This window comes from Lepeophtheirus salmonis, chromosome 14 (assembly GCF_016086655.4).
Source record: "Lepeophtheirus salmonis chromosome 14, UVic_Lsal_1.4, whole genome shotgun sequence".
Lineage (NCBI taxonomy): Eukaryota > Metazoa > Arthropoda > Copepoda > Siphonostomatoida > Caligidae > Lepeophtheirus > Lepeophtheirus salmonis.
Genome location: NC_052144.2, coordinates 42,013,131 through 42,040,686, shown reverse-complemented (window position 1 = coordinate 42,040,686; position 27,556 = coordinate 42,013,131). Strand labels below are relative to the sequence as shown.

Below are 27,556 nucleotides of genomic sequence, written 5' to 3'. Positions count from 1 at the left end.
TATGTTAAATATTGTAAGGAGTCTATTTTTGAACATTAAAAGCATAATTATGTTTTATACTTTAACTTAATTTAATATAAAATCTATTCATTGTTTTATTAATTACCCCAATTTCTTGGAATAAGATGACACTACTGATATACACCAGCGGGCTGTCATGGCGTTTTATTATATTAGCTGCAAGTAGCTCTGAGAGGAAGGAATGGTCGGTGACAGGCAGCTTTGCCTCAAACACGTTCGCCTCGCACTCTGCTACATACTTGCCGCCCGGCATTTTTGTCGTCAAAAGTTATATAATAGATCTTATACAGTTAACAGTCCCACTCGTCAAATAGATCCGAAATTCACATCACTAGTATGAATTTTAAAACTATACACGTGAACATTCGTCATGGTGCTAAGCAACTCATTGATGTCTTTGTTGGAACGTATCTTCGAATAGTGATAGAACGGTAAAAAAAAAAAAAAAATTTCAAGCTTATAAAGATATTTATTTATTGTATGGGTATAATGGAAGGCAGTTTGTTATTGCATACCCAATCCCTGACTTCAATTTAGAACTAAAAAGTATTTATTTATGTCAATATTTACTGTATTATAAGATCTTTTTTACAACTTTGACGGCGAAAGTGATAGGCGGAAAGTATGTAGCACGGCAAACATGTTGAAGGCAAGCATATATGCCAGCAAATAAGCTTGGCAGCGAGTACACAAGAGACAAAAGAGAGCGAGGCGAACGTGTTTGAGGCAAATTCTCCTAGAACCAACAATGGTCATAGTAAAAAATTTCTGCGATGTTGATCCTCAATTTTACTCCAAGTCACACAAGGACTTAAATTTATTACTCAGTGTCCTAAAACTGGAGTGGTGCGAATAAGTAAGGACTGACACACCTTGTTGCTACAAAATCATTTATAATTAGACTCATATCAACCTATCCTTTACTTTAATAACTATAGCAAAAATTATTCATATATCTGTCGTCATTCATTTAACCTATGCATTTAAGAAAATTGTTTTTCCACACTATAAAATTGCATAAACAAAATAGTTTTTAATGGAAATAACATATCAGATATAAGTACAACAGTATTTATCCTGTTATATTGATCATGATACTTATTTTATCGTTTGTAAACGACATACTATTCTCCACATCACTGGAAAAATGTGTTCTCAATTTGAGGAATGTTTGTTATACAAAGAATAATTAGATGTACAAATTGTTGATCCTGCTAACAAAAATAGTGAGCAAAATGTTAATACTTCTTTCTAAAATGATTACTCAATATATTTTTAACGACAATATATAAAACTCTAGTTTCCTAAATTTCATTTTAAATCTTTAAATTGTCTATAAAAGCAAGTTAAACTAAATCCTGTGGATAACACAGTGGACCAATTAAGGAAAGGAGAGGCGAGAATTTTTTGCATAAACCTAGTCATGAGGAATATCATAGCTTATATTTTAGATCATAAATATTTTATTTTTTATTTCAAAAAATATGTATTTCCAAGGATTTTTGTTCCATTTAGTATTTTTTAAATGATCCAATTTTGAAATATTGAAAATTATTTACTCATCGTGAATGGAACGCTTTATTGTTTCGATCCTAGTACCTAATTCCCAAAGAGGGAATCCACTCTACTCACTTATGAGATTTGGTATTTTTTTTGGGATGAATTCTCCTCCTATCGTCTCTCGTGGAATTGGGAATCCAAATTTGAACACCTCTTGAGATGGATGATCTTCCTTTTACTGGACATAACGTCATGAAATTGTCATTAAAGTTGAAAATATGATAATGTTGACTATTTGCTAGTACACAGAAACAATAAAAATGCTTTTAAATAAGTGTTATTAATCCTACCTTCAATTTGGCGATTGTTATAAGAGTAAAAAATTACTTTGAATAGTCCCGAATGCCTATAGTCCTAAATATTTCAGAATTTAGATGACTGAGAGAAAAAACTCAGATCCATTTTGGATTCTGCGCTTATAGATAATTTCGATTATTGTCTTCAATTCATTTGTAAAAATGAGTATTGCCCTGTGTAATTGAGGCCCCTTCTTCTAAAAGTAGAAGAAATATTTAAAAAAATGATTTATTACTTCAAGGTTCATCTGAAAGCTCATTAAAAAGTCATTATTGATTTATGATTATATAATCCAAGATATATATCAATAGATAATGGATAATGATTATGTTATACAATATATTTTATTATATCTTATTCGTGTTGAAGATCCTAGATATTCTTTTTTTAATATTTAGAGTTGTAAAATATATGATCTAAAACGCGAATAAGATTTATTTTTTGTATTGGAGAATATGGGCAGTGTTGTTTGTTTTCCAATGCTGCCATCCTTATTATTTAATTATTAAGAAAATGACATATAAGTATATAGTGCGTGACTTCATGAAATACCAAGTAATAATGATTACTCGTTTTATGGTTTTAAGTTTAAGTCTGTCTTGAACCAAGTGTAGAGTTGAAGATCGACGACAACGTTATTCTTTGCCCTGCTTTTTTTTAAGATGCGGAGTTGAATTTGAGTTTATTTTCTTAGTGTCATAGCTACTTGCATGTAATTTAATAAAATGATTAAAAAATCCATTATTATATCTACTGATTAATTAATTAACTTATTTTCTGTACTGGGCTAATATATATTTAGTATATATAAATTTAAGCAAATAACTAGAGATTAATTTTTTATTTAAATATTCTTCTTGTTTTTTTTTAGCTTCAAAATAGATAAAGTTAATGTTTTCCTACTTTTAAATCGTTTTTTTAATAATAATTTTGTATATTATATGCAAAATTATCAACCAAAACTATTGAACATAAGGCTCCTTCTTAAGGTAAAAGTATCAATTACTTTCATTGCCTTATTATATGAGATATTAAAATGTATTACAAACAAAAAAATGTGATTTATGTGGGGAATGAAAGGAAAATTATTATAAAAACAGAAACACTTTATAGGATATATATAGTTATTGACTAAAAATTAAATGTCTTCAATAAATGGAAGCCCCTATGTCATAGCTCAACTAACCTAAAACTTTAAAAGTAATTTTACTAATTAGGAAACATCAAAGATTTATTTTTATTTCTTTATATCATTAAATATAATATTTAATTGGTTAGAATTTGTTTTTATGTAATTTGATAAAAATAGTTAAAGTTATAATTAAAGGAGCCTTATTCGAGAAAATACGCTAAACATTGTTTATATTTTCTAAATAGTAGAGTAAGGCATTTCAAGGTGTTATTGGTGCAGGACTTGAAGTCTTCTTACTGTATAAGATGATTTTTAGAACAGTGTTTCGTTTGTCTTTCCGGAAAATCTGATTTCTTTTACCTCTCTATTTTTTCCTTGACTCTCAGTATGTATATAGTTGTAATTTAGATTGTAATGGCAGATACAACTGGCGTGATTACTCTGATCCTTAAATTAATCAAGAAAGATCTTAATTAAGACAAAATCCCTGTATTTGTAGAAATAACATTTTATATAATTGTTATTAAGGGTATTGTTTACGACAAGTCTTGGCTTCAATAAGCGGCCTAAATCAATCATATTCCAATGGATCAGCATAAGGACTTTATTGTTAATAAAGGTCATTATATCCCATATTTTAAAATTTGTGGCCAACGCAAGCATGTATTCAAATAAAGTTTATAAACGGTAAGTCTTCCTATTAACAAATCTGATCAACCAGATTACCAATTTTTCTAACACTTCCACGGCTCCTTTTGATTCTGTCTTTCTTCATATTATTGTAAAACGTAGATATAGGCACCCCAAATTACTTATCTCTGTTGGTATTGTGTAGACCTCTAGTAGTGCAAGGACTTGAATTGGTTTATCAAGTTTAAAATACATTTTCTCCTCACAATAATGATGTTTTATTTGTTTTTTTTATTTGGGATATATATATATATCAAGTTTATCGAACCGGAAATAGTTGAGCAATGACTTGTAACCCTTGTACTTAATTGATGCTCTAGTAATTCTTGAACAAATTACTCGGCGTCCCATATAACTATATTTTTATTTTATTCCAAGTAAATAAAATATTATATATTGAAATAATTAAATCTGCTTGTTTTTATTCAAATTCTAAATCACAAAAACTTAAACTAGTGTAAGGAAATATTGTATATGTCTTTTTAAGAAAAAAATATGTAAATAAAAGTTTGCAAAATATAAATGAAATTATAAAAATAAAACGTACTTCTATTGGTATTTTTGCAAACATACATTCTATTGGAGACGTTATATACTTTTTTGCACTTAACTCTAGTGTTATGTATTTAAATATATTTATAATATTATCCTTGCACTAATGATGATTTAAATGTAGAATGTTATAGTATTCTTTAAAAATTACATTCCTAGATAAATGTAGGTTGCTTACCAAAAAATATTTATCCACTTTGGTTCTATAGTTATCAAACCTACTTTTAAATAAAGCCATATTTACATATGTATATATCACAACTTCTTAATTATCTTCTAACTCTTATTATAATGATTTATAAAAATGCCCAGATTTTGAATTATCGCCAAATATAAATTAGTATATATTTTTATATAACTGACTTGTTATACTTGGACGAACATAAATTATTTTTATATATACCCTTGGTAAAAACTCTTAATGCACTATCATTAAATAAAAACTTTAATTCAACCAGGTGAGTCTTTGAAAACTTTAAAAATAATAACAATTAATGAGTAACTCTAATCATTTATTAGACATCTAATATTTTATCTATATACAAAATATTTTATGATGAATTGTTACTTTCTTTTGAAAAAATAAGCTACTAAATTTATCTATTGGTACATATCCTATCTAATAAGTTTCATAAGAAAGATAGAGTAAAAATAGGTCGAACACTCTATATAATAAATAAAAAAAAGGTTTTTATGATAATAATCTAGAAATATATAGATATATTCTATCCAGGTTAATCATTTATCATCATAGATATATATCATATATTTATTGGAGGTTTTCCTCCAAAGAAGCGGTCATTTACGGGGAAAATAGTATTCTGGATCACAAAGCATATGAAATATACTGGAAGTGAGTAATTTTTTTACACTTGACACATGAAACTTTTTGATGATATATATATTTTGACTGCTACTATCTACAAACACAAACGCTGAGTGTAAGAAGTCTTCACTATTTAGAGGTAAAACATAATCAGATGTGAGCTCTTGTTGACAGAGTTTTAAAGATCACTGATATTAAAGGGGTCGTACACACGACAGGCATGGACTACGATATGTAGCCTATGTTATATTCCAATGGTCTAGTATAATTAATTTATTAAATTGCCTTTGCTAAAAGTCAAGGTTGTTGCTTAAGATGGAATGGGTTTTGCTCAATATAAGGACAGATCATTATACTGTCATGTTCTTAGTAAGGAAGTTTGTTCTATCCTTATAAATTCAAAAAGGCAGACGAAATCACTTTTTTGTAGAAAGTCGAATTGAGTCCATAATTAAAACAGTGCTTCTTAAGATCACAAAATTTTATCAATCGGACTTTCTATCACTTCCATAATTCTGTTTGATGCCTCATCTTCATGATATATTGTAAATAGTAGACCTGACCATCTTCCTACAAAATATCTTTTGTTTTCTTGTATACGGCCAAAAAGTGTGGGGATTTGAATTCATTTATAATGTTGGAAATCCAATTTCTCCTTATAAGTAGTGTTGTTTTGGTCCTTATTAAGGTCTGACAACTACTTTCAATCTAGTTTAGTCTAGGTCTGGTCCAGTTCATCTTTTAACTTATAAAGTTCGGTCCTTCATGACGTCACGAAACTATATATATATTTTTAATCAGTTCTGGTACTGTCAGTTTAGACCGATCCCAAGGATGGGTAGGACTTAATGGGGATAAATAATGACTGATGCAACACTAATTATAAGGATGAATATTTTGGTTAAACTTTTGTTATTTATGTATCAATCAAAACAAAAAGGGATTTTTTTTTAAATCCTATACTTAATTCATGCCCTACAAAGATTAAAAAACTTGACGCATATCTTTTCAACTGGGGACAAATTGACAAACTTAGTTTGGTAAAGTTGCCCATTTTTGGCTTGCATTCCAGTACAATATTTTTTAAACTTTATTACTTATTCTTTTGAAATTTAACCATTGACAGCTCAAATCTAGTTTTAATAAAAGAGGCCATTGAGGAGTCAGTACTTTAAAAAAAGGGGTGTTATTCTAAATTAATATTTTTCATTTTATTGAGAACAAATATGTTTTCTACAAGAATACAAAAACTATATTAAAACCTGAAAAATAATTAAAAGTAGCGAAAACACAGATTCTGATATAATTAGACTATAATCAAACTACAATGACAGGATACGGTGGCTCTATTGTTTGGAAAAACAAATAAATTAGTGAATTACATTAATAAAGGAAACTGTGAAAGAGACAACCCAAAAGAAAATCCTTTATTTTCCAGTCGTGAGTTCGGTGTCAATATTAAGTTTTTGGTTGTGCTTGCATTTAAAATAAAAATACGTAGATTTCTTTATTTATTCAAGGTAGAATTGCCACAGGGGTGGTGAAGAATATATATATTAGAGCATAATTCATTCTAGACCTCCTTGTACAACCGAAAATGAATTAAAAGTTTGTAGTTTTAATAATCAATTTAGTTTTTGTTGTTTAAAATTTTTCGTATTTGTCAACAAAGTTTTGCACACATCAAACTGTTTTTATGGTTATATATGAATGCTCACTACATATTCGTTTAGATGTAAGACACGTCTATGTGCTGTTGGTTGAAAATTTGTTTTGCAGTTAATAAAGTTGTAAATTTTTAATGTTGTTAAGTTGATTTTTTTGTGAATATTTTTCTAATATCTTGGAATAAAAATGGAATTAAATGAAAGTTTACATATGTACTTATTTTTCTATTTTCTTAAAATCGAATGATTAATAGTTTGATGCTTTACTTTTTTCATAAAGTTCTTGTATTAATTCAAGAAAAAAAAGGAAACAACTAGTTTTTTCTTTTAGTAATAAATACGAGTAAGTTGTTAAAAGTTTGAAAAACAGAAAGAAATCATCAAAGTTGTTTGAACATTTTTTCTCCTACTTAATATTGTGTTTTTATTTATTTGTTAAAAAAAAAGTTAGCTGTAGTTTTGTAGGGCCTTTTACTTTTTCAAATGAGATATTACATTAATGAAAATCGATATTAAAAAAAAAAGTTTATTAAAGCACTATGTCACTTTCAATATTATAAATTATATCTTTTTGGCAATATTTCAATAAATAAAATGAATTATTCATATCAGAACCTCATTTAAAATCAACAAGGATAAAGTCAAAAAATAAATAAATGACGACTAATTGAATAAATTATAATATGTCTATCACTTTGATACTAAATTGCTTTTCTTACAGGGGGACAAAACACAATTCATCGAGAGGAAATTCAGAGAATTTCTTTTAGTTGTTGATCCACAAGAGGATGACGGATCCTCCATTTTTGACTCACATCGACCTCCATCCATGGATGCATCCGGAAGAGGTGGGAGCTTTCAACTTTTGGGAGATGTTCTTACTCGTTTTTCAGATCATTGTACGAACACTGTCACACAAACATCATCTGTTGTCAAGTCAGAGATTCAGGTTCTCTGGATGGCTCCACCTTCTGGAAGTGGTTGTGTGAATTTTAAGACTACTGTTGTCGAAGAGAGGTGAGATAAAAAAATTTATGTTATTTTTTTTTGTCTATGTATTCATGGTACAACAACAAAAAATCGATCACTGTAACAGAAAAAAAAATAGAATCAAAATTGTCTTGACTTTTTTTTTCTGTAAAATAATAACTTTTGACATAAAATATTTAAAATAATTACCTTAGTTTGTAGAGTTTATTTGCCAAGCTACAACTTGTGCAAATAGATTATTACAGGTAATTACGCGTAAAAAGGCGTTGTCAGATTCTTCTACTCTTCAACATGTCGTTTTCGAAAAATATCACTAAAATGTTTATTTTATTAATGTTAGCTTTATTTTGTTTATTCACCTCATTTTCAGTGGTTACTAACATTCAAAATAAATCTGTCAAAATTTCCTCATAATTTGTTCTTTTTGTTGTGTGCCATAGTGCTGAGTGTGATACTACTTATGTTATTTCGAAAACAATGGATAAAAAAAATATTGTTTTAATTTTACAATGGTTCTTGACGGGAAAAAATACCTTTCAATCATAACTTAAAAAATAAAACGAATAAATAATAATAATACAAAATAATAATAGTTTTAAAAAAACAATTTTGAAAGAAAAAAAATTTGTGGTGAGCCATGGACTTGTCACCCCAAATGTTATATCATTGTTAATTGAATTAAAATATGCAATGGTACATTTTAAATATACTTTTTGGACCAGATCTTCCATATTATCCTTCGACAAATAGTCATCGAATGGGTATCGAAATGGGTTTTAAATATATTATTAATTAATGAAAAATTAATTAAATAAATTAACTGTATTTATTTGGGATTATTTCCAAAAAAAAAAAAAAATAATAATAATAATGTTTCGTGTATAGCGTGGATCGCTTACCTCTTTTCTGTCATTTTATATAATGAGTTTAATATATTTACTGAAAAAATTTACCATAAAATAAGATTCTGATAAGTTCAAAATTTATAGCTTTATTTTGTAACATTAAATAATTTAATGTCATTTTTTATATAATTAAGGTCCATGAGGCACTATTTTCGAAAACTCTAGTCCAAATAAATGTTAAATTTATACATTTTTCATTTTAATTCATGGAAAAAATTATACGAACATAATAAAACAAATATGTTTTATTGAACAGGTGTAAGGGTATGACTAGGATTCTCATTTTCCGGAACATTGTCGTTGAGTAAAATACCAAAAAGTAACGAATCTCGTAGGTAAATTATAAATACTGTGAAATTGTAGAATATATTTTTCTACTTTATGAATGAAAAATACTTTTTAACAATTCTTACCATATTTTTTCCATCCTTATTCTCATCAATATCATTCAAAGTTCGCAGATGGTTTTTTAGAACACACGGATTCCACTTTATTGAACTATTTACTCCAATCCAAATTACAAAAAGCAAAAATTATGTCATATGGGTTCAACCATAAGTTATATATAATTAAATAAAGCTTTTTTAAGAAATAATTAAATAACAGGAAAATGGTTTTTCAGAAGAAAAACATCCTTATATACTATAGTATCAGGCTGAGTTAAATATTAATATATAATAGATGAAAGAACATTATTTAGTATCAACTTTTTTTTATTATAAAAAACAGCCAAAAATTGTGTGTGTTAACATTGATTATCATATCTAAAGCAAAATTATTAACTGCGACTAGATAACACGCATACAAGTTTCGACTTGTCGTACTTCGGTTTTTCATTAGCGGAATAGAAAATTACATGTCATTTTGTAAACCTTTAGGTTGTATATTATTTTAAAATTTAAACATTGACTAAGAAGTTATAAATATCAAATTTTTTATAAATGTTTAACATTAATTTCATTTCTTGACAATGAATAAGCTATTGTAATTTAACTGACACTGAAATACAAGTGGTTCTGTTGTTAAATATGAAACACTTTGGCAGCACTGCTGTGAAAGATTGATTCAATGATTTTAAAAATATTTACCATAGTAAATGAAAATATTTTAGCCAAAGAATATAGTTTATTACTTTTTTTTGTGAATCAATTTAACATTTTAAAATGATTAAAAAACCATTTTTCTAATCGTTTTAAGCGGCTTATGGTCGATGGACAAAGGTCGGTTGAGTCTTACTTTGTGTGAAGAAAAAGTGGCTGAGCATTCGGATTTGGATGACATCAATGAGCCTTGTTGTGCCTGCGAGGAAGCAAAATATGAAGTAACATTTGAGGGGCTTTGGTCTGAGAAAACACATCCTAAAAACTTCCCATCAAGTCGTTGGCTCCTACATTTTTCAGATATCATTGGAGCATCTCACAGTGCAGACTATAGGTAAGGACATTAGTTGCTTTAAATACTGAATCTATTTAGTACGTTCAGAGAAAGAACAAAACCAAATTTTTTAATGTTTAATCCTTAGTTACTTTCTCTTTAAATCCTAAAGTGTGTACTTTCCAAGGATTTACCAACACCCCAACTCAAAAAGTCTTATTTTATGACCATTTTTAAAGGATTTGTTCTTACAAGGCAATTTTTGTGTATCGTTGCAAGCTTTAAGTATTTTTCAACATTGGTGCATCAGCTTAAAAATGATTTAGAAGAAAAGTTAAGAATGTGATAATTTTTTTTTACTTTATATATACAAACAGGTTAATAATTCCCAGGCATAATTGAGTCAATTACGGGCTTTGTATTCAAATTTGTGAGTTAGATTAAAATAACCAAAAATTGTAGCCATAGTTAAAAACTTTTATTTGATTTAAGAGACTGATATTGGGCCTGATATGGTCTTTTAAATTAAATTTTTCACTTATCATTCTTTTATTGTGCCGATCAATTTTGACTACTTTAAATGCAATTTGCGGTACCTTCAAAGGATTAATAATAACAATTTGTAAATAGAAATTGAAGATAACGTGTCCAAAAATACAAATGTAATCCAGACTCAATTTTGAGAAAAAATTTCTTTTTTGAAGAGAGGCAACATTTAAAATTCCTTGTTTCATTTTTTTTTTTTCAAATTGTAATACTGAGCAAATATGAACAGGATTTTTTAATTAATCCAGAATTTAATATTTTTGAGTCTTATTGTAAAAGAAATACCTAATTTTAAGCTAAAGAATTTCTCCTAAACTTTTTTATCTTCAAAAACTAGCAAAAACTTGATTAACCAATGACAAATTCGTGAATAAAAAATAAATTCCTAATGTAATACGAGGTTTTGTGGTCATGACTTCCTTTGTTGATATTATTCATCTTTTCCTCCTTTTTCCAAGTTTTAAGATACAAAGCTAATTATAATAAATATCTACATTCTGGTTTCACAAAACCTATCACAGAATGAGCCAAAATAATGAATAATTGAAAATAACTTCTAGAATAATCCATAAAAAACCAGTAACAATAATAATATATAATATTGAAAATAATTTAGGAGTTTTGAAGGTAATCCAAATAATTTAGGACAAGAAAGACAAAAGGTTTTATGGAGAAAAACACAAAATTTATTGAAGAACTTTCATTTATTAAAAAGTGCAAAGTACAACTGTTAGAAATATTTACTCTAAATATCCTTTTTTCTCCTTGGCGACGTTCTTAAAGAATTTAATAGTTGACAGCACTGTTTCTGCAGGGACTTAATTATTGCTGACCGTATTTAACCCTCTCTTTCTTGACTTCAGATGAAGACTTCCATCTTCTTAAAGTGATAAATAAAGTTTGCAGACACTTGATTTAATCCCAATAGTTTGTTGTTGTTTTTTTTAAGAATTTCGTGCTCATTCAAGCCTTTACTGAAGAGAAAAAGAAATATTTCGTGAAAACTCTTACATTGTCATGATCAAATTATTGATCCTAAATAGTATGAACAAAACTATTGATGGGTCAATCAAAGCCAACCATTAAATTTGGAAGTAACTTAACAGCAAACTACGTCAAGTTTGTATGCTGCTTGTACTCTATAGATATGCCATTCAATGTCCTATCTATATTTAAAGTGTGATGATGTTACAATAAGCCAATCAAAGGGCCTCAGTCCTATTTCAAAGTCAATCCAGATCTCTTCTTCTACCATCTTAAGGATAATTTTGGATCATTCGTAGAATATATGGAAGAAGGTTTCCAACTTTTTATGTGAAAAACAATATTTCTCTCTTACATGCTACTGGTATCTTAAATATTTTAGTTAATGAACGACACAACGCTATAATATCAAATTAAAAAGTTCCAGTCAAAAGCTGGAAGACCTGTATGATTAATTTCAGCGGTAAAACTGTTTGGTTATTTTTGGGTAACATACGTACATATACGTATATTTTTGTACAACATGTTGTCCTTAGTCAATTCATATTTTCTACTAATTTCATGCTTGTCTAACTGTTACGATGTCCATAAAATATCAATCATATTTTATCAAGATATTGGAATATATACTTTTAAATTTGTATATTGTACAACAAATAAAATTGTTTCTTTTACCATTAATGATATTGATTTGCAATAATGTTAGAATATTTTAATTCTTTAATGATGATGGAAGGACGTTTCAAGGTATGTAAACAAATGAATTTTGTTGACGTATGGAAACCAATAATACAACGTATGCCTAATGTAAGTGTATCCTCTCTAATATTCAATAAGAGAATTTGTTGTGTCCTTCTGCCTTGCTAAAGAAGCTCTCGCTGCTCTGAATAAGCCTCCTGACCTTACAGATAAGCTCATTAGAGCCATTCTTAACCTAGCAAACAGAGTGATGGGCACAGAGAAGATCTGTAATCCATTACGTTTTTGCTTTCATTGCTGTATTTTGTTGATGTATTGCAACCAATAAAACAACTTATGAAAGCTGATACATTTTGGAACAATTGATTAACAATAATTTACATCGATTATAATTAATAGTTTGTTTATATAGCTCATATTAGAGAAGTACAATCTGTTTAAGCACACTGTAATATATATACAAAATGTGTATAAACACTGAACATAACTGTAAAGAAGAACTAAACAAACTTAAGTCATAAAATGTTAAAAATACTCGTACATAGTATATAATGCCCCGAATTATGTAAGCAAAAAAAAAAAAATCAAAATTGGGGCTTCTATGACCTCAGGAAAGTCACCCTCATTTAACAATGGGATCTACGAGGGTGGACCTAACAAACATGTTAATATTATAAATTTTTCTTCTGATTTTTTATGTTTCCTCATAGTCTCCTTGTAATTCTACACACTTCTCCCATATCTGTAATCCATCCAAATAGTACTCGTCGTTTTTCTCTGCAAAATAATTTTTCAGGAACACTTCTTGTTTTTGCTCAATTACTCCGAGTTGAATTGACTTGTATAAGTCAAATTTTAACACAACAACTCTCCTATTGTTAGAATCTACTTAAAGGTTACCCTTTCAAAAATAAATATGTAATGACAGTTCGATTTTGTCCATCTTCCCACTAACACTTACATCAATGCGCACAAACAACTGTTACACAACAATTGCGCGTCCAAAATAAGTCAAACTTTATTTAGTAACAGTCAATAGATGTTAGATAGATTTTGACTAAAGAAACTATAAGGGAAAGTGGCGTCATGTATATCAATAAACAATATTATTTCTTATCTTTATTTCTGATACCCCTAAAATTTTATATATGCGCTATTTCCATCTATTGTGCAGTTCCTTGTTATGGTGTATTTTGACTAAGATTAATCTATTTTAATTTTATAAAAGTCAACGTTTTGGTAAGGGTTATGTATTTTTCTTTAGAAGCAGCCAGAAACATAAACTATTAATTAAACCCACAGTTCAGAATATTTGAATCCTAGTTATAATTTAAAAAATTAAAATTATTAAAAACCAAAATACATACCCCTAATCATCTACAATGTGCATTTATATTCATATTTTTTGATCGAGGTTACGTGAATCCTGACCATAATTCATGCAGAAATCACTCATCCCTATAACATTTATATCAATTCCATTTATAATTTGGACTTTGTGATACGGTCTATACGGATAAGTATATAAACTAGACACTTCAAGCTAACGCCTGATTGCTTCATTACTACTGAGTTACTTGGCATTGGAAAACAAGTGGAACATTATTCTAGACTGGTAAATATAATGTATTTCTCTTTTCTCAATATTTTGCTCTGCAATGCATATTCTATTCTGCAATTATGTATCAATTACTATTCGGAGCAGATAAGTGATTATGTGTTTTACAAAATATATAATAAACCTCTTAACTTCCGTAGACATACCGGTAGTTGCATAAATATGCGGACTAATTTGTAAAACACATATATCTCGAGGTTCCGGGACCAGAAATAAAACATTTCAGCACAAGTAACTCGTTAAATCTTTTGGCTTTGTTTTTGTTTGTCTTACTCGCATCAAACAAAGACGTTTTCGATGAATGACGAGGCCAAACGTCATATGGTTGCCACTCTCCTCCGCGCCGGTAGGTCTGTCTACTTGGAGATTTTGAAGGACAAGGTCCTTTCATAGGCCCTCAAGATCTCTAATGGGGCCCTTTATCTTCCAGTAGGATGGGGCACCTACCCATACCTCTGGAATGACTCAGGATTGGCTCGCTGCCAACATGCCATTTTGGAACAAAAACATTTGGCCTCCTCAATCACCTGATTTGAATCCCCTTGACTACAGTATGTGGTGGCAAATTGAGAAGAAGGCCTGTGCCACCTGCCACCCGAATTGGGACTCATTGAAGGCCAGCGTCAATGAGCAATGGGCAGCCATGGAAGACCATTACATCATCAATGTGTGCAAGACCTTCTGCGGGCGCTTGGAGTGTGTCATAGCAGCTGAAGGCGGTTATATTCAGTAATTATATATTACATTTTATACCAGAATACATTTTCTATTATATAATTCTCAAAAAAAATACGTCATACCAATTTTATTACACATTTAATTATTTGCCACAAATAGTCCGCGTATTTATGCAACTACCAGTATGTTGCAAAATCTGAATGACATTGAAATTCCCAAAATTATTGAGTCGGGGAATCCTTCTCTAAGCAGCCAATTTCTTGTCACCATATTGGAATATTACTCTTGCAAAGATCTAGTATATCAAAACGAATAAATCAATTTTCAAGTGTTTACTATACTAGATAATTATAAGTTGTTTTACTAAAAATAATAGTTAAAATATAACAATACGATTGTTTAAGTATTGATTGAAAAAATAATCAATGATATTCTTCAAAATTGACATTACCTACGTATGAGTTCTCCGTTATAATATTCTTTTATTTTATTGATTAATTTGCTTTTATTTTGGACATGCAAATGCTATTTTGTTATTGTAATTGTTGTCAGGCGAGTAGAAATTTCAAAATCCTTCCAATTATTAGTTGTAGAACTATTACTCGTCTGCAATACAAACTATTGCAAGCAATATATAATTGGGAAATCTTTAGAAAATTTGATTTCCCCAGTATTATTCAAATTTTTACTATAGTATATATCTCTTTCTCGAGAGATAAGTAAAAATCACAAGGCAACAGAGACATATTCAATGCATCATCTTCTGTTCTGTAAACAAGATAAACTCTATATCAACATAAATAACAAATTAAGATCTAATTGTAAGTTTATTTTTTTCACATGAGCGTTTCATGTTAAGAAAATTTATATAAGGATTGTTTTTATTTATTATAAAACTATACTTAATATTAAGATAATGCTGTATATCCCCTACACAAAGAAAATTGAAAAATATTCAGAAATGATTAGATGCAGTTGTTCAAACTTATAATAGTAATGGTTGTCTACCGTAATATATTAATAAATGTTCACCTATTTTTTTGCTTACTTCTGTCAAGTTATACAAGTTGGGAGCGACACACCTTCATATTATATAGTACCTTGCTTCTTAGTCTCTTTAGATGTGAATAGCTTTTATTTACGAGTGCTGTCATCTTCACGTTGAGGTTGGAAACTTTCAAACTACCCTCGTATATAATAAAATGAGGAAAACAATTTCTGTTTTTTTTTTTATATTGTTAATGATTCTTTTTATATTATATATTTCTTTTCTAATCTGGTTAGGACAGCTCTCTTATATGTTTTAAGCATAGTTTTATATTTATTATTTTTGTTTTCTTTTCTTTTACTACGGTAATTTGTTATTTTTTTTATGTATGTATATGTAGCAAAGCAATTATTAAGTACTTTGTAAATGTTTTTTTTCCTTATTTGTAATAGTATATCTAACTAAATGTATTAATATTATTATGTTCTTTATAATAAATTATATCTCTTAGAATGAGTAACAATATAACTAAATTTAAATATAACACTAATTGAATAAACATAACAGATAAATTAGAAGATATATTATATTTCAAGAAATGTACTTTTAACTAATGATTAGTTATTCACTGATCGTTAACTTATACAAACCTTGGTACTTATATTTTTATACTCATGCTAATAATAGTAGCCAGTGCATACTATTGAAAAAAATATTTACTGAAATAATGGATTTATTAATTTTCTTGAGAAAAAAATAGTTATATAAAAGTTTAACATATTTCTATTTAATTATTATTTACAAAGTTTGAGAAACAAAGACTGTACGAAACAAAATGTGTAAAAGGAAAAAGTGACGAAACTTTAAAAACAATAAATTCCTAATATAATACGAGGTTTTGTGGTCATAACTTCCTTTGTTGATATTATTATATCCAATATCCAAATTAAAAGTAGGATTAATAAAACTTATGTAAAAGTGTTTTTTTTATTATATAGGGTTTTACTGATTCTGTATCTTGTATTGAACTCGATATATATACATTTTTAGGCTGAAAATGATGTAAAACGACCCTTCAGACCCTTTTAACTTATTCATAATACATGAGAAATATCATAGCTTATATTAGAGAAAAATATTCAATGTATAAACTGTGTGCATAGCGGTTGCTGCGTAAGCTCACAATTGATCAAAAGCAGAACGTGTTAATTAGTCAAAACAATTTTTGGTGAAATTCTACTTCAATAAAATCAAATTTTGCAAACGATATTTACCTATGGATAAAACGTAGCACCAACATGTCACTCAATAGTATAAATCGACACTTAGTCGAGTGGACTGCACACCGTGAACTCAATCCAAAGTGTGGAAGGACACAGCAGTCGGCTTGTAAAGATATGACATCAGTACTCTGGGGTGCAGATTTTATCATCTTCATTGGTTATCTAAAAAAGGCCTTACTATCAACAACAATGTTTACACAGCATTGTTGAAGGGATATAATCACGAAGGAAAGGGACAAAAATGTTGTTGCATTAAAACAAAGCACTCTGTCACAAATTACTGAAAACGATACCAAAATTATATGCTCTAGTGCATATACATAAGATTTGGTCACCAGTGACTTTTTATTGTTTGCAGATCCGTAAAGAAAGCTTGCAGAATGAAAATTCAGAGGTAATGAAGAGATAATTGCATAAAACTGAGCACAATTTTGATAATAAAAAGAAGTCGTATTATAAAAATGGCATGAAAAAATTATATTAGCTTTACATTAAATTAATCAATCAAATTTTAAAAAATAAATGTGTTTTATTTTATAAGACTACGAATTTTTCAACTGATCTACTGTGTAAGTATTATAAATTTTAATTTATTACTAATATTGTATGTTAAATAAAATATGACATCGATAAAACTAAGGAAATTTGTACAATATATCGTTAAATATAATTTGTTGACCCTAACAGATGGAGGAGTTGAGCATTATACATTTCAAATTATCTAAATGTGAATCACTTCTTTACATCTAGAGCCAAACTACTGAACCCGTGCAACAACGGGGAGAACTTGTGATTTGTATATTTATAAAATTATAATGCAATTAAACCATGAATTATGGGATATTAATAAAAGAAACCATGGAACGACTTTAATATTGGAATAAAACTGATTTGTTTACCTTTCTAGTAAAAAACTTAAAGAATTTTGAAATAGAAGAAACCGAGTACAAAATATCATAGAGTTATCATTATATGAAATCGTATTATTTAAAAAGATTGAACATTAGAAAATCACGAGTCTAAGAGCATACAACAGTTGATATATCCCAGGTCGCTCACTTGATTACCATCACGCAACTTGTCATCCAAAAAGAAACAAAACACAAAATTGGCCCAAAACCAATGTGTGGTTAGCCAAATAAGTCAATCACAGTTTTTAATTTGAATTACATTATATCCATTTATATACCTATACAGGTGTGCGCGTCTAAAACTGAACACTCCTTTAAATTTTACACCATGGACATATTTGTGATTTTATTGAGTTGAAACCGGTTTATACTTCGAGGCAAGGCTCTTGCCTAGTTATAAACAAAACTCCGCGCGGGGAAAAACTCCCACTGAAATTGCCAAGGTTCTGAACTGCAGCCGCACCACCGTTTATAGCCTGGTAGCCAAAGGGACTCCTGAGGCGACCACAATATCTAAGTCAAGGCCTCGAAGGTCGGAAAAAATGGTTGCTGCCGTGAAAAAGTCTGTCGAGGACAAGAGAGGCAAAGGGAGTTCAACGTCAGCAGAAGGACCATGGGACGGCTTGTTCTACATTTTCTACTTAAGGTCTACAAGAGAACCCCTTGTCAATCCCTCAGCCCTGTAGACAAGGAAAAACGCCTCGCAAGGTCGAAGATTCTTCTCAACAAGCTTAAGAAAAAGGCCTCACTCACCTGATTGTTCGCCGCTGGAATTGGTGTCCTGAATAATGAATTTTCTTTTTCTTGGCAGTTGTTATTATTATTTAAATCCTGAGTAGTTAAATTCTTCTCCTAAAGGGATTCAATTATATTCAAAACTTGATTGAATATTTGTGTGTGGTCATGAAACAAAGAACGTAACGCTGTAGATTGCTGCAGAGTTATTTTTTTGCAAGTCCTTGTCGGAATCAGAGTGGAATTGAGTATCGACATAGAAGTAATTCTTGCCCATGGCCTTCTTTATTTCCTACTTCTCCTCCTCCCTTGCCATGACTGATTGTATCTGATCTCCTCAAAAGTATTGCTCAAATGTTCAGGTTACCATATTGATTTTTGGTTCCTTTATGGCTTGTTTTACCCACTCACAACCTCGACTATCAAAAGTGAAATACAACATATTCTTTATGTCTCATGTTGACAACTGTTAATTGTTATTTAGAGAATATTCAGTTTATACAATAATAAATGTTTTGATGTTATAGAATTTTGATGAAGTAAGATTTTAATTATATAAGCATCCTATAATATAAGAAATAATTTATGTATTTGCTTATACAAAAAGAGATACTGACTTACTAATTGATAAAATACATCTTGGTTAACGAAAATCAAGTGGTATAGTGTTTTCGAATTAGTTTGTTGATACCTCTCAATTACAGGTGAATCAATATCAAGCGAAATATTTTTTTTCGACAGCTGGCGATATTGTGACAGCTAATCGGTCTTGTTTATTACCGGAAAATGTAGACAGGCTCATTTTTTTGGGGAGAAGGGGAAATAGAAATTTATGAATAATAGTATTATATAACCCTTGTATAAATTATATCATGCTTTATTTTTTTAAAGAAGTTTAGTTTATTTGTTCAGAAAATAAATTATGAAACAATAAAATATCAAAACAAAACTTGAAAAACTTCATTAATTTTATAAATTAAACATTTTATATACAAAATACTGTACTAAACTGCGTTCCATGAAGGATGTACCACAGTTTGTACCGCACAATGTGTTTAACGTCCCAGCACTTGTACATATATATATATATGGCCGCACTGGGCTGCAAATGGAGGAACATTTAAAGGTATTCTATCCTCTTGCATTAGCAAGTAGATTTAACATCGGTGTGTAATATGCCTCCCATGTGTTGCTAAGAAAATAAATAAAATATATTATACTTAAGAAATAATTACAGTCCACTGGTATTAAATATTCAACGTTCTGACCAAACGATAAAGAGGGGAGTAGAGAAGTCGAAGATGCACTAAGAACCTTCTTTGAGTTCATAGTTAGTAATCAAAACAAAACTTTTTTTTTCAAATTTAAATATAATTATTAAGTTGATTGTCAATTGTCAATTGATTTATAAAAATAAGAAAAACAGCTCTTGATAAACCCCAACAGGAACTAAAAAAATGTCATGAAATAAAATAAATTCTTTTATCTATAACAGAAGATGAAGCATGTTGTAATCTAAGTATGTTCAAAATGGCATTTGTTACTATAAAATGTCTTATTTTGTTTTTAAGTAAGACTTTATTAATTCATAAACAATTTGTTCTCAAAAGTCTAATTTTTTTTCCAGACTACTATTTTAGAGTATTCATTCACAAGTATATGGTATAATAGAAAATTTTTCACAAATATTATAGAATCATTTTGAATAACTACGACGAGTAAATAAAATTTATTTTATTTGAATATCCATTTAATATTCAAATGGATAATTACCCCCATCAAAGTACTGTTGTTATAATTTGAAAGAAGTAACAGAGTATTGGGACCATAAAAATACGGCTTTAGGGAAAATTTTATTTATTATGTCACAAATTGTATTTTTACAATATTTGTGAGGTAAATGAATTTGTTAAGTAATTGTCAAACTTTTTAACATTTTAATCATTTTATGAGTTTAACTCAATTTTTCATACTTTAAGTAAGCTCATTTGCTCATGGGATTCTTATTTAACGTCCTTTATTTTTTTAATTTAATAGTTTTAAAATAAAAAATAATTTTTTTCTTCGTAAAATTATTAGTTGTAAGAGTAATAAGTATACCATATACAAAAAGGAATCAAAAAAGGACCTGCATCTATGTACAAAATGCATATTTTTATCAAAACAATAGATGAGTTTATTTTTTTCAATTAACATTCAATTTGAAAAAATATTTATAAAGAAAATCCTTTTTTAAATTCATAATCCTTTTGTCCTTATAATACTATTTGATTAAAGACGGACATTAAACATATGTTGTGTATCAAGACAAAACCAAGCGGAGATTTTTGCATTTTTTCTATTTTTTCCGGACCCAAAAAGGGGATTAGAAGTGTTCAGGTTCTCCAACTCTGGCATACATTGCATTAAAGAAAAATTGTTTTTATTAAATTAGCAAAGCCATTTGCCACAGCCTTGCTGTGAAACACCTTTCCACTCTAGTTCAGAGAAAAATAAAGAGATGCAACCTTGAAAGAGACATGGAAAGAGTAGTCCCATTAGTAATTTTGAAAAACCCCTTCTGCTATTCTCACCAGAAGTGGATTAGGTACAGGAATGCAACATACTCAGTCCTCATCAATAAATGGAGAGCGAGTCCAGAAGATAGAAAGTGTTCATACTGTTAAAAGGAGACGAAGACATCATCTCATATTTTCTACTTTTGCCAAATGGTTCGACCCATGTTGGGGATGGTGCAACTCCGGAATGAGACTCACCCTGATGGATAGGCTTATCGTCATGTCTGCATCATATGAGGGAGTGTATCAAAATATATACAATTTGTTTCTCAGGTACAGGAAGTACTCTACGCGGCGAAGCATACGAATTGAATTATTCCACTGGGAATCCAAAGCTATATGGGCATCTTAATTAATATTATGGACTCCTTCTCAGATTGAGTCACACCACCAGCGACATAATATATTTTTTAAATCACTTTTTGACAAATACCGTCCATCCAAGGGCAGGAGTGTTGTTTGTTTCGTCTTCTTCTCTATTTTGAATGTTTAATCATCTATGAAGGGGAGGGGGATAATTTTTTTATATCATTACTTTTTATTATGCATTTCTATTGGGAAACACATATTCAATGATTATAAATAAGGTGTCCTGTTTTTCATTTTTTTTAAATAATTTATCTCTGTTATTTTGTAGCTGTTATTCATATAAAATGGAATCTTGTCCTAAGTATGGTTGGTTAATTTATAATAAAATAATTTGTTTTTGTATTCACATAAACAATATTCACCAAAAATCAAGGAAATATTTTTTTCAATATCATACAGCACAATAGTCCATATTTTGGTGAATAATGGGCTTTATATTCATTTTTTTTAATGGATTGAGATTCATAAGCATGAATAGTGTTTAGAATACTATCTAGTTTAAAACCTATTTAAGTGGCTCCAATGCGGGCTTTTAAATATAATTATAAGGAACATACCTTTTTTTTCATATTCAGATTTTATTCCAAACATTCAAAGTTATCATATTTTGTATGTCATGCAAAAATCTATGCTATGTTTATAGTTGTTAACACTTTCGACTAAAGTATTTTCTGTTAAGGTAATTTTTTGCATCAACACGTTAAAATCATATTTTGCCAAAAAAATAGTTAAAATAATGGATTAAAAAATATACAACAAGTAATTTTAAAGCAAATTTGTTATTCCTTAAGTGTTTGTAAAAGTTTTTTAATATTTAACACGCACCTATTAAGCTCGTAGTTAGTTTCCTTAATGAAGAAAATGAGTTGTATTGATCTTTCCGAATCATTGCGTGATCATATCTTTTTATTATTAGAAGTTAGAATGTAATTTATAAATTCTTTATAATGAGTCCCTGAAGCTTTATTTTAGAAAATAATATGTATAACTATACAAAAAATTTTATACTATTTTTTCTTTGACAGTAATTGGGAATTTTTGCAATATTTGAGTTCGATTTTTGGACCCCCCGAAAGATTAATCAGGATAATTTAAAAATAAAAATGGAAGATAATTAGTTGAAGAAAACAAATTCTGACTCAATTTTGATGAATTCTTATTTTCATCTTCTTCAAATTTAAGAATAAGAAAAGAGGTAATTTGTAATTGGTACATCCACTCCGCTTGTTTTTAACTCACTGTATTATGTTTTTTTTAAACGAATATATATACGGATGTATTTTTTAGCCGGCCCGATTTTTTGAAATTGGTAATCTCAAGAATGAATTTTCTTTTCCTTACCAGTTGTCATGATTATTTAATTCCTGAGTAGTCAACATCCTTTTCTAAATAAATTTGATTAAACTCAAAACTATTTCAACATTTGTGTGTGCTCATAAAGTACAGAACGTAACGCTGTAGATTGGCTGCATAGTTATCTTTTCCAAGTCCTTGTTGGAATCAGAGTGGAATTGAGGATCGATCTCAAAATAATTTTTGCCTATATTCCTGTTTTATTTAAAAGACCGAGCATAACCTTTAGGATTTGTTGCAGAGTTTTACTTATAAAGCCTTGTTGGACTCAGAGTAGAAATGGGGATCGGCATAAGAGTAATTCCAGCAAATTTCCTTATTTATTTCCTTCTCTCCTTCGTCCCTTGTCAATGCTGATTATAGCTGCCCTAATGAAATGGCATGAACATTGTGCTTTCTCTCCTCCAAAACCTCCACAACATTTTTCAAAGTGTTAGGGTTACTATGTTGATTTTCGATTGTTTTCTATTTTTTATACGCCCCTTCTACACTGGATTTTCATCATTATTTATATAATACGTGAAGTATGAAATGTCTAAGTGTTTGCTCGCTTTATTTGGACAATGAAATTAAATAATTAGAATTATCCAATTTTGATGGTTCCAAACGGTTTTCTGGCTAATTTTCAGTTCGTGAAAATAAAAAAAGTGCTCACATGTCGGTTTAAATCGACGATTTCCATTATTTTATCGACATTTTGATGTCCATATAAGCAAAACAGAATCTTCGAAATCAAGGCTTTGCTGTTTGCATTCGATACTGTATTGGGTCCATAAACGTCATGAATTCTTATGGCCGCCTACGCCACCTATTCACCTTGGTCGTAGTGATACTGAAGAATGTAACGAATTTTCTCTTTTTTACATCTTTACCAAACGCAAAACTGTAAATAAACTTTTTTTAAGTGTACACTTAATCTTTAAGCAAATTTTATGTTTTTTTTCGATGAAAGGTAAGAATCCTGAGATATAGCTTATTTAAGACATCTAGCGAAAAACAATTAGAACTTTTTACTTAACCTAATATATTGGAAAACAAAGGTCTATTTATCATATTACATTCAATTACATCACATCCATCTGTGTACAAAAATGTATACCATACATACAAGTTTAATTAAAAAAATCAAATTTTTTTATCGACTTATGGACGTTTTATATTTCAAAGAAGCCTAAATATCAAGCATCCCTTTTTAAAATGAGAAAAATTGGGTGCTATAAATAAAAATAGGGTTCCAGTGTTTCAAAGTTCCATACTCGTACATAAAATAATCATTAAAAAAATATACAATAAAATTTGTTAACACAAAATGCATTTGGCAATGCTTATTCAACAAATCATAAATAAAACGATTGAGGAATGAATGTTATAACTAAAAATAATACATATGAAGGAGAAGGTTCCCGTACAAACATTTCGTTGGCACATCAAGAACTATATGCAAGTACAGAGTAGAACATTGTTAGTTATACGAGAACCCTTTTACATAGCGTTTTAAAGCTATACGCAAGCGTTATTTAACCAACAGTGGTCTCTTAATTGTATTTATATTTTATAATTGTTAAAAAACCAAAACATATATAATGAAGAAAAGTAATTTTTTTTGTGGCAGCTTGGCATTTTAAGAGAGATGTCTCTTTGAATTTAAAACCCAAGTAGAATAAGACTTCTGTTAAAGAAAGGAAGCAGGTTAGGGATACCTTTAATAATATATCCAAGATATGTTGCCATGATATATTTATTTATCTATGTGTTTGCACTCAATTGTTAGCATATAGTTATTATATATATATTTTTTTAATTTAGCATATGGTTAGTAGTTTTTTTTTTGCACACCTTCAGAATGTATACATATATAAGGTTTGTTTTTTTATATTTTAAACTTCAACAAGATATAATTTATTAATTAACAATATAATTTCGGCAAAATTAATACTATAAATAGAAGTGTGTCATAGGTCTCTCAATAATTAATGTAGCTGTGCTTAGAGACAATGATGGCTTCCAGGTGGCAGCAGAAGATCTGGTAGCTGCTGCGGATGTAGTCTTCTGCTATGGTGTTCCAGTGCTAGCTGACAGTGGCTTTGAGGGCCTCAGTGTTTGGATGACGGACACTGCAGGTCTTCCTATCGATATGCAACCATAAGGTGTAGTCTAGAGGGTTAGCATCAGGCTTGTAGGAGGGACAAAGTTAAAAAAGAATTAAAAATAACTCAAAATACTCATTCCAATGAAGAAATGGGTTAGTTTTATTGCTGTTGTCAAAAGTAGGCTGTTCAGTAGACCGGTTTAATTTTCAACTTTTTTCGAATTTCGATTATAAATAGGGCGGAAAAGTTCCCTTGGTGTATGAAAATAAGGCGTACAAAATTTTATTGCTCTCTAATTTCATCTTCAAGTGGCACATCTTGTTATATGTTTTTAAAGAAAGGATAATTTTCCCTTATTTTGCCTATATTTTTTGAGAAACGCATATATATTAGATTTTTTAAAATATACAATTGTTAGATTTTAGTACAATTTACATATCGAATTCAGCAAACTTTATATAAAATGATAGTTTATCTAACAAAAAGGATAATTCATACTAATTTTTTGATTATTTGCTTAGAACGCTACCCTATTTTAATGTATTTCAATGAAAAATTGAAATAGTAATTCATTAAAAAGTTAATTTCCTTACATTTACTCGTGAAATTCGAATAGAAAAATAGAAAGGTAAAAATCTATTTAATGTCTTGCACCTAATCTGTAATAAATTTCATATAAATATAAGTTTTCATCATGATATTTTCAATAACCTAAAATATTGAATCATTTACAATAACGGAAAACAAATGATTTAGTTATTATTCATAATTATATTTTTAAACAAAAACAATAAAAACACATACATATAAAGTTAGTATTACATAATTTTCAAAATTTATGATGAGCCATGGTTTAAAACACAGGCATTTCTTTTCTTGATGCTAAAGTTGCTTTTACAAATGCATTTCTATTGTTATATCCATATACGCTCTCCAATGATTTTGTAACTAATTATATCATACTCTCTACCGCCTGGGTGTGCTATGGTATATCCAAAAAAGAAATCATATTTCCCTTTTGCTGTAGTTATTTATTGTATATATTTGTTTGTCAAGTACATCAAATGTTCTATAACATTTCCTTCCCATTTTACCATTTCATAATAATATTCCGCCTGAAATTGAATGGTTGGAATTCTAAATTTTCTAACTGTGTCTGAAATATTACTTTTCCTTGCTTCCAATATCCGATGGCAACCAACTTCACGGATTTGTCTTCTGTCATCAGTTATCATAGACATCAAAATACTTTCAGAATGACAAAAATAGCCATTTCGTTGTATAATTGGCTAAACTATTTTTTGAGTTTGAGGACACGAATTTCTTAGTCGTATTATTGACTCAAATAAGTGTATGGATACGTTTATAAAGGATGGTTTACTTTTTATTTTGATCCACATCAGACCATATACATTGACTATAAAAATAGCAATTTCTTTAAGGTCTTTAGATTGATTTTTTGTAGAAACATAAAGCCTTGAAATGTTATTGGCAGTCGTAATCCATCTAAAATTCGACATTTTCCCGGGATTTCTATTGGACAGTGAGATGCTATAAGTACCTAGAGCTTTTGATTCAGCTGGTAGTTTTTTAGTTGAATTATTATTTATATAACTTCTTACTCATCTTTTTGGCAAACTTTCTTCATATTCAGAAGGTTTCAGAAAGCTCATACATAAGATGAGTTGGTTCAATGTTCTGTTCAACTAAATTATATTATTTATCTAATATTTCTGACTGTTTTTTCTATTTTGAACCCATTCAGAATTTTTGTTATTCTCTCCACCAATAAACATCAATCTAACTCCACGTTGATCTACTATAGAACTCCCTTCTTCTTTCGGTACTTTTACTCTTTTTTCAAATCCAATAATTGGTTTAATACATTTTTGAATAGTTTTAACTTTTTTTTTTGATAGTTAGCCGAATTTCTTTTGTCCTTGCTCACTTCAAGTAGGCTTTTATATTGATCATGGAGATTGTCAATCTTTTGAAATATTCTTCTTTCAGAGATATAAGTATCGAAAGTGTCCAGGCTCACAAGGCTCTTTCCAATAACTTTTTTTATATCTTTTATGACAGTCTGCTGTGAAACCTCGAAATCTCTTGCATGGCTCCTCAAAGACTTGAGGAGATGGGCCTAGGCAGTTTTCTTTAACTCATCTGGGTAAAGTTTGACCTTTTAGACAGAGCCCTTCTTTTTCTCCCTTTTGAACTTGCTGACAGGGTAAAAGAGACACCAAGTGTATGGAATGCGCAAATGAAAATTCGTCAATCACGTTCAAGTTTCGTTTCCTCGACTTCTACGTAAGTTAAAAAGCCCAGGTTTAGTTTGTTTTGTAAAAAAATGTGTATGCTTTAATATATCGGACTAAAAATTAATTTATTTCACATAACAATCATAAATTATTGAATTAGTAAGTGTTCCGATTTCAATGGAACACCCGGTAGAAAAAGAAACTCTCTGTTATAGTCTCATTAAAAATAAATTAGTTGTACAATGTAGCAATGGTTTGGCTTAAAATTGTATTCGCCAATTTTATGTCCACTCCCTACTGGGCCTAACTAGAAGTGTTTGGTTTCGGTTCAGAAAACCTAGAATGGTGACAAACTTTTAGAATTTTTGTTGGACCGAACTCATTCAGTCCTTGAAATAAATTCGGTTTATATCGTTTCAATTGAAAAATATAGTCTAATTTAAATTGAGGAAGCCAAATTTAAGACTACCAC

General features: G+C 29.2%; 1 protein-coding gene across 1 annotated transcript in view; it reads left to right on the top strand.

Annotated features, from left to right (window-relative positions):
* The window catches only part of LOC121128975 (spondin-1), a 122,685-nt gene that overhangs the window by 50,646 nt on the left and 44,483 nt on the right, over positions 1 to 27,556 (top strand). Inside the window, exons 3-4 of the mRNA XM_040724601.2 lie at positions 7,467 to 7,762; positions 9,838 to 10,074. Coding sequence (XP_040580535.1) covers positions 7,467 to 7,762; positions 9,838 to 10,074 — 533 coding nt within the window. The remainder of the gene's footprint in view (positions 1 to 7,466; positions 7,763 to 9,837; positions 10,075 to 27,556) is intronic.